This window comes from Acanthisitta chloris, unplaced genomic scaffold (assembly GCF_000695815.1).
Source record: "Acanthisitta chloris isolate BGI_N310 unplaced genomic scaffold, ASM69581v1 scaffold22318, whole genome shotgun sequence".
Lineage (NCBI taxonomy): Eukaryota > Metazoa > Chordata > Aves > Passeriformes > Acanthisittidae > Acanthisitta > Acanthisitta chloris.
Genome location: NW_008686784.1, coordinates 5760 through 19036, shown reverse-complemented (window position 1 = coordinate 19036; position 13277 = coordinate 5760). Strand labels below are relative to the sequence as shown.

Sequence of the window (13277 nt, the reverse complement as noted above, 5' to 3'; positions counted from 1 at the left end):
ATCTGGGATGCTAAAAGCTCTTAATGTGGGCTCTGAAGGAGCTAGGTGCATAAGGTGGTAGGAAACCAGACCAGTTCCAGGAAAACAACTGTCTGCTCAGCCTTAGAATTTCTGAACTGCTCAGCAGCTGTCCAATAACTTACCTCTTCACCTGTGTCTGGTGACAGTAATTTTAATCATAGAATCATCAAGGTTGGAGAAGACTTTTAAGGTCATCCACTCCAGCTATTAACCTGACACTCCGCTGTAAGCCCTACCTGAACCATATCTGTAAACACTTCCAGGGATGGTAACTCCACCACCTCCCTGGGCAGCCTATTTCAGTGCCTGACCAGCCTAACAGTGAAAAAATTCAGGGACTTGTAGAGAGCCATGAAGTCACTCCTGAGCTGCCTCTTCTCAAGGCTAAACAAGCTCAGTCCCCTCAGCTGTTCCTCATACAACATGTGTACTAGACCATTTGTGAGCCTCATAGCCCTTCACTGAACTTACTCCACTGCCTCAATGTCCTTTAATGAAATGACTTAATGTCTTATAAAACTTACTTTCAGAATTTCCCTCAACTGCTCACAGGAAGGTGTGTTCTTGTGTGATCATAACTTTTGTTAGTGACTTGTATCCAGAGCTACAGGTTCTAGTTGCCACTGTGACATCCAGTTCAGATTTCTTGGTTTGCTTCTCCATTTTGGATTTACTTCGTAAGAGCTGTCTCCTTCATGAAACTGCCTTTATTTTTTTATGAAGTACAGAATTTATAAAGGTAGTGGATGTACAGATTGAGAAATGTGAACTTGTTGGCACAGAATGTAATGATATGCAGCTTGACACGTGAAAAATATTCTAGATTCTCTAAAAAGGGGCTAAAATCTTTATTCTGACAAATTAAGAGTTGGACATGCTGCATGTATGGCACTACGTCGTAGAAATTTCATAGTGCTTTATATACAGTTGCTAGGACCAGTACTCTTAGGCTAGATATATGCATGTGACATTAAGTGGGTGATTGTTGTATGACTTACGTGTGTGGTCACACTAATTTTCTTCCTTAATACATTTTTCTTGAACTAGCTCAAGTTACTTCTTAAATTGCTGCTAGTTCTGATACGGTACTTGATAAAATCATAGCGAATTATTAACTTGACTAACTTCTGGAAAAACACCAGAGTAACAAGAATGCTATCAACCCTTTATGAGTGTATGTGCCTAAATTTAAGTGGCTTTGGTAGTTTGTGTAGCAGATCTAATTTTTCCAAAAGCGAAGGTTAAGGGAAACCTTGTTTTAATGGTGATAGGTATATTGTCTTAGTAACCAGAAACAGTGTATTCATGTTGAGCATAAAGGTGTCAGGGAGAAGAGTTCTGTATTTTAAAGGGAACAATCATTTTGGAACATGTGCTTGTCCTGCCTAGTAGAGATAAGATAGTTTTAGTAATCAGTATGAGCCTTCAGTGTTTAATACATTACTGGGTAATTCCTCTAATCTGAAACTGGTCCTAACAATTAAAAGCAGTTGCTTTCTACTGTGTTGTAAATAACATGGCAGAACTGCTTAAAATAAAATCAATATGGGAAGTTGACATAGTGATCTTCTGTTAGCATGTGTTGGGGTTTGGCCTTCCAGTGGAGGCTGTCAGCAGACTACCCTATAAATCTTACCAGTAGCCTTGGTACAGGTAGCTTTCTGTCCTAACAGTAAATTTGTGTTAGCATAGTTTACTAAAGTAAAACTAATACTAGAGTTGTAGCTGACCACTATTTATAATGAAGAATGCATTGACTGCTTTCCTTTTGCACATTTATAATACAGTGGCTCATTTAGCAAAATAGTTCTGGCTCACTTTGGGAGTGTCATTATATTAGAAGACAGTTCTACCAGCTGCTTTGCTCAGTGAAACAAGTGAATTTTGAAGATTAAATTCCTTAGCAAAGAATAACTCAACTGTCTTGAACTTTCTTTCATAAAACCAAGTGAATACATGGTGAGACCTTTCTTAATTATGCTCAATCCTGTGAATTTACTATGCTGTCTATTGATAATGTAGAACTTGTTTATATAATGAAGGTTTATTGCAAAAGTTTGTCTCATGATTGAGCCAGGTGTTTGGAATACTCTGGTTTGGACTGAGGTTCAGTTTAAGAGCCTGTGCTAATAGTTTCAGTCTGCAAGGTCCAGCGGGTTGTAGTTTTGGTTTGTACAGTTTTCTAACGCTTAACATAGAGTGTAAAATCTGTTGTGATACAAGGTGGCTAATTTGCAAGGGTGTTGGTTAAGGAGGGATCAATATGTGTCCATAATGTAGTGTTAGTAACAGTTCTCACTGGATTTTTCAGCTTGCCTAAAGTTGTTAAAAGACGTGTGAACGCTCTCAAGAACCTGCAAGTTCAGTGTGCACAGATAGAAGCAAAATTCTATGAGGAAGTTCATGAGCTGGAAAGGAAGTATGCTGCTCTCTATCAGCCTTTATTTGACAAGGTATTTCACTGCTAATCTGATTTGTATGTAAAAGTTTCAGATAAAGCACAAGGGAATATAACAGACTGAAAAATTATGCACGTTCTAAATTACTTTGTTCTCATGTGCGCGTTCAATTCAGTTGATACATTTTTGCCATCCATGTGAATGTCAATTAAGATCAAGGGGCAAAAGGTTCAGTCTGTTTCATGGTTACCAAAATCCCTTCAATACACCAGGCCTCATTTTGTTAATTGAGCAGATGTCAGATGATATTCTAACCTTTCTGGGACTTTGGTGTTTATTTTAGTGTGTTGAAAACATTTTAACTGCTGACTCTGTCTTCTAGAGCCAGAAGAAAAAGTTTTGATAAATAGTTAATATGTTACTAATTGTGTAATTTAGGATTAGGAATTTGTCGGTTAAGGCATTGCTGATTGTAGTGACTAGGAAATTTTAAAATATTCTTGGTTTAATCTTCTAGCGAAGTGAAATCATCAATGCAATTTATGAACCTACAGAAGAAGAATGTGAATGGAAAACAGATGTTGAAGAAGAAATTTCAGTGAGTACTTTAATCGACTCTCATCAATAACTGAAGCCTTAGCATGAAACAAGATTCAGTACAGTAACTGAAGTTTAAGAAAACAAACAGCTGGGTTCATGATGATTGCTTGTTTACAGTAATGATATTAATTCTTAATGGTTGCTTAAAGCATGCATATGAAATTTAACCTATACTGGTATCAACATAAAACTTAATGAACCTTATGGACACTCTTGTAAAATTAAGAACACCTAACATTTTTATTTTTTCAAGGAGCAAATGAAAGAGAAAGCCAAGATTGAGGATGAAAAAAAAGATGAAGAAAAAGAAGACCCTAAAGGAATTCCTGAGTTTTGGCTGACAGTATTCAAGAATGTGGACTTGCTCAGTGATATGGTTCAGGTAGGTGTTGGTCCAAGTTTGTTTGAAGTTGCATTATTATGTAATCCAAGTGTCCTTAAAAAAGGAATAGAAACACTGCACTGCTTGGTATGTCTGTTGGGGAGCAAAAATGGAACCATTACTTGGATGTCATCTCTGGTACTTCATTGACCTCAGAGTGTAGAGCACTGAAATACCTTCTTACTGTTCTATTGTTTGAACTTGTTTTACCATGGTGATATACTTTCTGTGCTTATAGGAGTGTGTGTGAGATGTATATTAAATATTGCTAAAAACTGTACTGGATATTTGCATGGATTTTGAGTGTGTACAGCATTGGAGACTGTGCAGCCATTGTTGCCATCTGCTGGTCACGTTAATGAAAACATTTCAGTGCTGTAAGTAGGTTTTTGTTCTAAAGAAAACTCCTTCTGAACATGGCTTTTTATCTCTGCAGGGTCTTAAATCTGTATAATTTCATGTTATGAAAACTAAACACACTGTTTTCTTTACAGGAACATGATGAACCTATCCTGAAATACTTAAAAGATATAAAAGTGAAATTTTCAGAAGCTGGACAGCCTATGGTTAGTTTAACTTAGTAAATAAGATTACTTTTGTGTTACCTTAAGACTTACTTGTATATTAGCAACATGCTCTCTGATAGCCAATTGTCTTGTGGAAATTGTGAGAAAATACACAGCTGTTGCTTCTGAGAAACAGTACAAGGCCTAGTGCTAGCCTTGCAATACCCCATGAATGAATTTATACTAAATTTAACCTTCAGCTTCTGATGGGATTTGCCTTAATATCTGATGACTTAAGTTTCACCTTTGCATTTCAATACTTTCAGGTATTTTTTGTATAACTGTTATAATTGGATATCATTTCCCTGGGAGAAATCCAGACAACTTGCTAAGTTGTAATATTTTTAAATTTAAAAGTTCTCTCTATACATGAGCACCAGGAAAGCTGTATGCTTGGAGATCTGAGCCAGTGCTGGAATCAGTATGTTGACTAACATGTGCAAGATCAACATGGTAAATTAAAAGATTTGGAGATTTTATGGCACAACTTTGGTAGCAAATTCTAGATTAAGTCATAGATGTGCACCATTTCAGTGGGGGAGGAGGGGGTGTATTCTGTTGCATGTGTATTTTTTGATTTGGGATTCTAGGTATTTAGAAGTTAAATGTATGTGTTATAAATTACTAAAGTTGTTGGTCTGCAATTCTTTTTAAGAGTTTCACATTAGAATTTCATTTTGAACCAAATGACTACTTCACAAATGAAGTGTTGACGAAGACGTATAGAATGAGGTCGGAGCCAGATGATTCTGATCCCTTTTCCTTTGATGGACCCGAAATCATGGGTTGTACAGGGTAAGTGCTAATGGATGGCTTTAAGGCAATAGAACAGTTTCTTCCTTTAGTTTTCTCCAATTGTCGACTTTTACAGCATCTTTGGGAAGGTGCTGGAAAGATACTGCTCCTAATAACTTCTGAACAGCTGGGTTGGACTTGAATTTTTTTAGTTGTTATCAATACCTTCAATACTTTATAGAAAAATATTTATATTGCGTAATTTATAAGCATATATATTATAAATATAAATAAAAATGTAATCAGTATTTACCTAGAAGTACTGTTCTGCAGTCACTGAAGCTGAATTGGAAGGTGAATGGTGGTATCTTTTTGTAAGCATTGATAGCCTTTTTCAAAATTTGGTTGATCACTTTTAGTCTTTTTGTATTTCTGTTGTGCAGCATTTTGGGAAGTCTCTTCCAGTTTTCACTTTTTGTATTGCAGTTGTCCATTTTGTTTTATAAGTGTCGAAGGTTTACCTCTCAGTGTCTGCTTAAGAAACAGAACAGTCATGTCCTGTTAACTTCAGGTTACTCATAATTTTAAAAAGCTGTCACTCCTTTCTCAGTAAAGTCTTTGTTCTGTACATGTGCCTCTTTCTGTGAACAGAGGGATGAAAGAAACCTGACTTGTACATGTTTATCCTTGTGGGTACATGTGGGCCTGTTAAGTTCCTTTCATGTTTATATCTCTAATGTTTTGGCTGCTCTTTTGAGTCTTAACAACTAAGTTAGAGCCTATCACTGCATAGTTGGGGTTGGTTTTACCATTTTATTAATCTGCAGTTGCTGATAGTGACTTTTATTTAACACTTAATTTCCCAGTCACTTAATGATTAATTCCTAATCCTTGTTTTGTTTTGTAGCTAAGACAGCCTCTTCTTGTCTCAGAACAGTTCATTCCCTTCCTTTGAGTCTTTAAAGTAATCTGATCAGAAACTTTTGCAAATACAGATAGTTTCACTCATGTGACTTCATTTGCATGTCACTAGAATGTTTTGACTGTTAGAGAAGCATGTAAGCTGATAGAGTTAAAAAACCCAAACTAAAACCACAAAACTCAAACAAATAAAAAAAGAAGATAAAACCCTCACAAACAAACAACTCAAAATCAGCCAAAAACTACACACCTGCTTGATGCATTATTTTAAGGACTTACTATGATAGATGTGGCCAACTTTAGCATATTAGTAACATGACTAAAATGTGACATTATTTTATAATGGATAGGTAGCTCTAAAAATTATGTGATAGGTACTACTTGGTAGGTAATGAATTAGCATTTCAGTGATTGAGTGGAGAAGAAAAAACCTCTGGATGGAAACTCTTCAATCCTAAAATGAACCTGTTACTCTTTTCAATGTGCAAATTAATGAAAAGATAGCAGTGAATAAACACTGCCTTAATATTTTCTATTCATTGTGTCACTTGCAGTTGTAATAAGCTCAGTAGGTACTTGTGACAAGGCAAATGATATTAAGCTGCAGCTGATTTTTGTTTGGGTTTCTTCTTCCTTTTTCTTTACTCTTTAGTTGCCAAATAGACTGGAAAAAGGGAAAGAATGTTACTTTAAAAACCATTAAGAAGAAGCAGAAACATAAGGGCCGTGGAACAGTTAGGACAGTGACAAAAACTGTTTCAAATGACTCGTTCTTCAATTTCTTTAATCCTCCTGAAGGTAAGCTGAACACTAGTTTATCTACATTAACTTTAAATGTAGAATGTGCTTCACTCACACCTTTTTTTTTTTTTTTTTTTTTCCCCCCCTACAGTTCCTGAAAATGGAGACCTGGTAAGTTTGCTTATTTAAAATGTAGAGGTGAAGTGTTTGTGGAAATTGTTTGGGAATTTGTTAAACAGCTTCAGCTTTAACTGCTTCTGTATTTAACTGAGAATACTTGTGAAGATTAGTATGTACTTGAGTTTTCTTTATTAGAGGGAGTATTTGTTAAGTTGGATGATAGAATTTAGTCAACTTTAGCAGTTTATCCTTCCTCAGAGCTACCTTGTGAATTGTTAACAGCTGTACAAATGTAGTGATCTTCCTTATTAGTCCTTGATCGCACGGGTGGTGTAAGTCTCTCCCTTCAGGCTTGGTTTGGATGATTTTATCTAATGGCTGAATGTATCTGGTTTGTATTTTATTCTGTTAAAAATTTCCCAAGCTTATTAAGCCTTGGAGAAGGTAATAAAACAAGAATAGAGAACTGCAACAGCCTGATTTTCTATGTGCTCACTGTGGCAATAAGCCATATCTTTATAAGGAGAAAAACTACCCAAAATACTTAACAGTGGGGAATACGTTATGGAGCTTGAGTGAGAAATATGATTAGAGCTTCTAGAAGCATGCTGCCAGAGCTCCAGTTGGCATGGACACCAAAGCTTATGTTCATAATGTTTTAAAAAAAAAACAGGAAAAGAAAGAAGCCTTTTGAATTGAGGATAATTTCTTAGATGAGAGAGAGCAGAACACTTGGTCTGAAAAGAGAAGGAGTGAAAGTCTGAGATTGGATCAGAGGGCATTTTTAGGTGTTCAGGTGCTTCACAGTGGCTTGTCTAATGGGAATCATGGAGGAGATGCACTGTAGGTTGTAAAGTCTTTTAACGAGATAGGCTCAACTGGCTATTCTGATCTTTAAGGGTATTGTGCATATGAACTGAAAGTCTATGGAAGATATCAAACAATCTTGGAAATAAAAAGAAGTTGGGGTGGGAAAAGTAAAAGTGAAACTCCAGAATTTTGTGTAATTAAGCTCACTGAGCAGCAGCTCCCCACGGCAGAATGTAGGTGAGCTGTTTCAAGTGTCAAACTTGGCTCTTCAATTTCAATTCTATAAAACAAGTCTTGAAACAAAAAAATAAGTACATGGGATTTGTATAAATCTGGCCACATCAAAACCCCTGCAACTCGTGTTTGTCTCCAAAGTAGTTATCACTGTATGTTGTTTTGTGCAGGATGATGATTCTGAGGCAATCCTTGCTGCAGACTTTGAAATAGGTCATTTCCTGCGTGAGCGCATAGTCCCCCGGTCAGTGTTGTACTTCACAGGAGAAGCTATTGAAGATGATGATGATGATGTGAGTGTAATGTTCTTTCAAAACACTAAAAACTTTGAAATAATGCTGCTTCAAGACCTTGGGTAATTTCTCACACTGGTATCTTTAGAATGGGATATATCGATGTTACTTTCAGCAGAGCTTCCTGGAGTGTTCAGTAAAAAGCAGCATGAAAGTAATTCGTCTTTGAAGTAGTGACTTCAGAGTTTTGTGGCAAAAGTAGGGGTAGAAACTGAACATCTAGAGGATGTCTTAGTAGAATTTTGTGTATAAGGCATTCCTAGAGTGGTGTGCCCAGGACTTTGATCGAACTATAATGAGCTGCCAGAGGACAAATTAGTCTGTTTATCTAGCTGCTCAGCCTGTTCTTCATGCTTACAGTGATACTGGGCTACCCAGTTCCAAGATTCAAGCCTCATCCTTTCAAGAAGGCACTCTTACTAAAAAATGCAAGATAAGCATGCTCAAAGCATGCCAAAATACTCAAATCAAGTTCTGCAAAAGCTTCAATTAAGTGCTTTAAAGGAACTAAACTTGAAATCAAGAAACCACTAAACCTTAGAACTTTATATGGGTGAAACACTTTCTCTCCCCTGCCTCCATTCAAACAAGGGCAGTTTGACAGTTAAGATAGTTTAGATAAGTCCTGCCTTAAATTAATTTTTAGAAACCAAACTGTTAGCCCTTGGCTGGGGATGGAGGAGGGAGGAGGTACTGACAGTAGGAATTGCCATGGGCTCTGAGGCTCCCTGCCACACGCAGGTGGTACTGCAGTCTAATCAGTTCCTTCAGCCTTGCATCAAAGGGTGCACAGGCTTCTCTGTCAGAGCTTATTTTAAGAGATGGAACATTGCTCATGCTGTGATGCATAGAGCATATTTTAATCTGACAGATACAGAAACTCTCTTAAGAGCATAATACAGTGTGGTCTATGCCATCTAGTTGAGTTATCTGGCTGTACTTGAGCTGCATTTATGATGCTATTAAAACCATTTATTTTCTCTCCTAGTATGATGAAGAAGGTGATGAAGAGGCAGATGATGAGGTAAGATGAAGATGCACTTGATTCTAAAAGTTTCCGTGTTGTAATTTGTTATATGGAATAAGAGTTCCTTTAGTTTTGAATGCTCTGGACACTTATGAATTATTTATGAAGTAAGATGCAGCACATTGTTTTGTGGATCTTGGGTGAATCATTTTCAAAAAACAGCAAAGCAAAAAAAAAAAACCCCAAGCCAAACTAAAACAACCCTTGAGGTATCTTACAAATTAAGTTGCCACTGATGTCAATAGAGGATATGTTTTGTGAAGGGTAAACTAATACAGTATGTGTAACATAAAATGATAATTAATGTATTTCTGAGCATAATTGAATCTTAATTTTCATGAAAATGGCTCAGGAAGCTGAATGTGACTAAGCTAGAGAAATATAAACAAGTGTTTTCTTTCAGGAGGGAGAAGAAGAAGCCGATGATGAAAATGATCCTGAGTATGACCCAAAAGTAAGGAGTTACAATGAATGTTTGAAGTCTTGTGTATGCTTGCAGACATTTAAAATTTTAAGCATGTTAAATCTTGGTTTTAGTCAAATTATTTAATCAGTTCTTCCTATGGTGAGTATGGTTTGGCTGAGGCTATTTCAGTACCAGTTCTGACAGACTAATATTGGTAAAGAAACTTTGTAAAGTTCTTTCTCCAAGAATCGTTTTGTAAGACTAACTTTTGGCATTGAGCACTGAGGTTAGTCAGGCTTGCTTTTCTAGAAACTTGTCTTGCAGCAGGTTGCTGCAGTAGCCAAGAAGGCAAATGGCATCCTGGCCTGTATCAAAAGTACTGTGGTCAGGAGGACTGGGGAAGTGATTGTCCCCCTGTACTCAGCACTGATAAAGCCATACCTTGAGTCCTGTGTCCAGTTCTGGGCCCCTCACCTCAAGAAGGACATTTTCGTGCTGGAGCATGTTCAGAGAACAGGGACATTGATGGGCTGGAGCATGTCCAGAGAAGGGAATGGAGCAGGTGAAGGGTCTGGAACACAAGGAGCAGCTGTGAGAACTGGGGTTATTTAGCCTGGGGAAGAGGAGACTCAAGGGTGACATTATCACTCTCCACAACTCCCTGACAGGAGGTTGGAGCCAGTTGGGCTCAATCTCTTCTCTCAGGAAACTAGTGACAGGATGAGAGACATAGTCCCAAGCTGTGCCATGGGAGGTTTAGGTTAGACATTAGGAGGAATTTCTTCCCAGAATGGGTGATTAAACATTGGGATGGTCTACCCAGGGAAGTGGTGAAGTTAGTTTCCCTGGAGGTGTTTGGGAAAAGACTGGAGGTGGCACTTAGTGTCATGGTCTAGGTGACACAGTGGTGTTAGGTCATAAGTTGGACTTGGTGATCACAGAGGTCTTTTTCAACCTCATTGATTCTGTGGTTCTGTAATGATGAAAATACTGTTCAATAGTTGTAAGAACATGCAGAGAACTGTGTAATCCAGGTTCAGTTTTTCAGAACTTGTTACAAGCTGGCTCTGGCGCAGATTTTCCCAACAGAACACAAAACTGAAGCTTTTCCAGGGTAGATAAATAGCAAGGTTTTTATTGTTCAAGGTAGCAGAAGTCAAGGTTCAGGAATGCATCTACAGCCAAGTACTACAATGTGAACAGCCAGGAGCAACTGGCAGCTTTCTTACTCTGTTGGAAGGGCAAATCACTAGTCAGGCTGGAAAAGTAATTGTGAGCCACTCAGTTCACAGCTTTTTAATAGCTAAGGGAAAGGCACCTCTGGCCACCTGAAAGCATCTGATGGAGGTAGGTGAAAGTTGCAGAGATGAAAATGGAGTCTATGTGAAGTACTCCAAAATGCTTCCTGTAAAATTCCTTGCCATTTCAAGTGAGGAGGCACCATGTGTTTCTCAGTAGGAATGTGTTGAGCTACTATCAAAGTGCTATTGAAAGAAGTAGATAATCTTATCATTGTATCTAGAAAGGCATAGGATACAGAACAGTTAGTCAGAATGTGCAGCCTCTTGGTGATGTTTCATCTGATACAGTGTATTCAAATTGCTTCCTAGTCAAAAAAGTTTTGGAATCAAAATAAAACCAGCTGCAAGTTGGCCTTCTTATTTCCATTTCAGATTGCTTTTCTTGGCAAAACAGAACTGAGAAAGGGCAACACTGTATGCTCAGTTTCAGAGAGAACTGCCAAAGGACTAGAGACAGTAGTGGTACTATAATGTATTGACATAAGAATAAATAGTTGTAAGCTGATCTCAGGCTGAAAGCCAGCTGAATTTATTAAAGCACCATGGACCTGAAGCAGCTATCCAGACCAAGACAGTGGAGTGAAACTTGCAACTGAACACTGCCCCCAAAAGAAGGAACTTTTTAAAAAAAAAAACCTTCAAATTTTACTGTGACATACTATTCGTTGTCTGTTTCAATATAACAAAAGAAATTTTCTATGTTAGAATTTTCTAACAACTGAAATTTATTGCAAAAGATGTTTCCAGAGTGTTAAGGACATACTGTGATTTGGCATTTCATTGGATTGCTCTACAGTGGCTTCTGGATTAAGGCCATGCCCTTGTTACTGTCCGTAGGAAGTTTGTTCTGTCTCAAACTGTGAGGACGACCTGGATGCTGCTTCTGAGCCAAGTTTTTTGTTACTTCACATAAGTATTCTCTTTTTTCCAGTTACAGTGTCTTTCATCACACTTTGTTCTGAGTGATGTTTGTTCTGGATTGTATACTGATGCACTAACAAACCCAAAATAAATGCAGTGTGGATATTGCCACATCCAAAGACAGTGGTATTGCTAATAATAGATAATTAGTGTGAGGGAAAATATGAAAAAACTAGAATACTGCAACTTGTGAAAGTCTGCTTAGCAATATTGATAGTTCTTTTAAAATACTGGTTTGTCTAAACTGATGTTTTCTTTTTTTCTCAACAGAAGGATCAAAACCCAGCAGAATGCAAGCAGCAGTGAAGCAGTGTGTATGTGGCCTTGAGGATTACCTGCACTGTAATAGCCTAAATAAAACTATTAGTTACTTACAGCCTTATGTTTTGTATCTTGGTAGAATTAAGTAACCAATTTGTTAAAAAAAGAAATCAAACACATAAGAACCAGTTTAAAATGTAGGTTCAATCTACCTAGCATTTTAACAGTATAATTTTCTGCCAATATGTAGAATGCAGTAAATCCCCTAAAGCATGAATGTTAATTCAATGCTACATAGTTTGGTTCTTGTGAAGTCTTTGTCATGTAGCTATTAGACTGCAGCTGTGAAGATTATCAGAACTGTTAACTGAGACCAATATTTGTTTAGATAAAACTTTCTCCTGAAGAACCAACCAAAGTATTTTTTCAGCCCAGTAGTCTGAACGGGTTTAAGTCTGCTTGCACTAGCTGTGCCTTCATTACTTTGTTAGAGAAATGGCAGTGACTTGTACTAACTAGGAGATGATGATGCATTTGGAATTTGACTACTTGAGAAGACTAGTACAACTTGTTTAATTTCCAACGAGACCACATTAAACATTCATAGGTGTCAGCTTGTTTATGCTATGGGTTTTGTATTTTATGTGACACGGTGATCTACAAAAGAAACCTAGCCATTATGTTAAGGTTATTGTTTACCACTGGGGTGTGAATAAAACCTAGTATTTTCAGAAGCTAGTCTTGTTTTATTGTGTGTATTTGCATGTGTAAACTGGTAAGGCATATCTTACATGCTGCAGTTCATGTTTTACAAGAAACAAAAGTTGGTAATTACTGAAAAATTATATAGCATTTCAAAAACAAACACAATAGTTTGGAAAGTTTGATCCGTACTTTCCATTTGCAGTATGATACTTGTGAAGCTGAGCTACATGTTTCAGTGATTGGTTGACACTGTCATTTTAGAGAAGACAGGTTCTTAGAATTGGGACTAGATCTGATAAAGGACTTCGGTATTGCTGTGCCCAACTCTCTAAGGCATTGCCTACTAGTATGAAATCTGGAGCAAAATGCCTTGGATTTTCAGTCTGTATAGACAGAGCTACATTGTCCTGAACAAAGCCTACCCTGCAGCCTAAGGGAGTACTGGAACACTTGGCTATATTCTAGTTTGTTCTCAGTCTCTCAAGCACCTACGAAGGAGGAAACAAACCCAAAGGAAATCCTCTTTCTTCATCTAATATTCTGTTCACTGTGCTTCTGTTTGCATGTTTGCAGGTTCATACTTCCATCCATATTGGATATTTGTTGTCAGGTGAAACACATGGGCTAGAAGATCTTCCTTATACTAACTTTGCCTCTAGCCTGGCAGCAGAAGTGCTTGACAAGATGTGGATTTGAACACACTCAGCTGAAAGAGACTATGAACCTAATGGATTCCCTCTTGAGTTTTCCCAGTCAGTAGGATGCTACTGTACTCCATTGCAGTCTTGTACTTCACATAACTATGTACGTTCTGATCTAAGCAAGTAGCTAGAG

The 13277-nt window shown here is 37.5% G+C and overlaps 1 protein-coding gene across 3 annotated transcripts in view; it reads left to right on the top strand.

Moving 5' to 3' along the window:
* The window catches only part of NAP1L1 (nucleosome assembly protein 1-like 1), a 15693-nt gene extending 3217 nt beyond the window's left edge, over positions 1 to 12476 (top strand). Inside the window, exons 4-14 of one of the 3 annotated variants that reach the window (XM_009080333.1) lie at positions 2333 to 2474; positions 2938 to 3018; positions 3274 to 3402; positions 3897 to 3968; positions 4624 to 4763; positions 6277 to 6422; positions 6517 to 6536; positions 7700 to 7822; positions 8811 to 8846; positions 9256 to 9303; positions 11748 to 12476. In XM_009080333.1, coding sequence (XP_009078581.1) covers positions 2333 to 2474; positions 2938 to 3018; positions 3274 to 3402; positions 3897 to 3968; positions 4624 to 4763; positions 6277 to 6422; positions 6517 to 6536; positions 7700 to 7822; positions 8811 to 8846; positions 9256 to 9303; positions 11748 to 11783 — 973 coding nt within the window. In that variant the 3' untranslated portion in view covers positions 11784 to 12476. Of the gene's footprint in view, positions 1 to 2332; positions 2475 to 2937; positions 3019 to 3273; positions 3403 to 3896; positions 3969 to 4623; positions 4764 to 6276; positions 6423 to 6516; positions 6537 to 7699; positions 7823 to 8810; positions 8847 to 9252; positions 9304 to 11747 lie in introns of all 3 variants that reach the window. The other 2 variants (XM_009080334.1, XM_009080332.1) reach the window with 2 other exon arrangements.
* Positions 12477 to 13277: the final 801 nt, after the last annotated feature.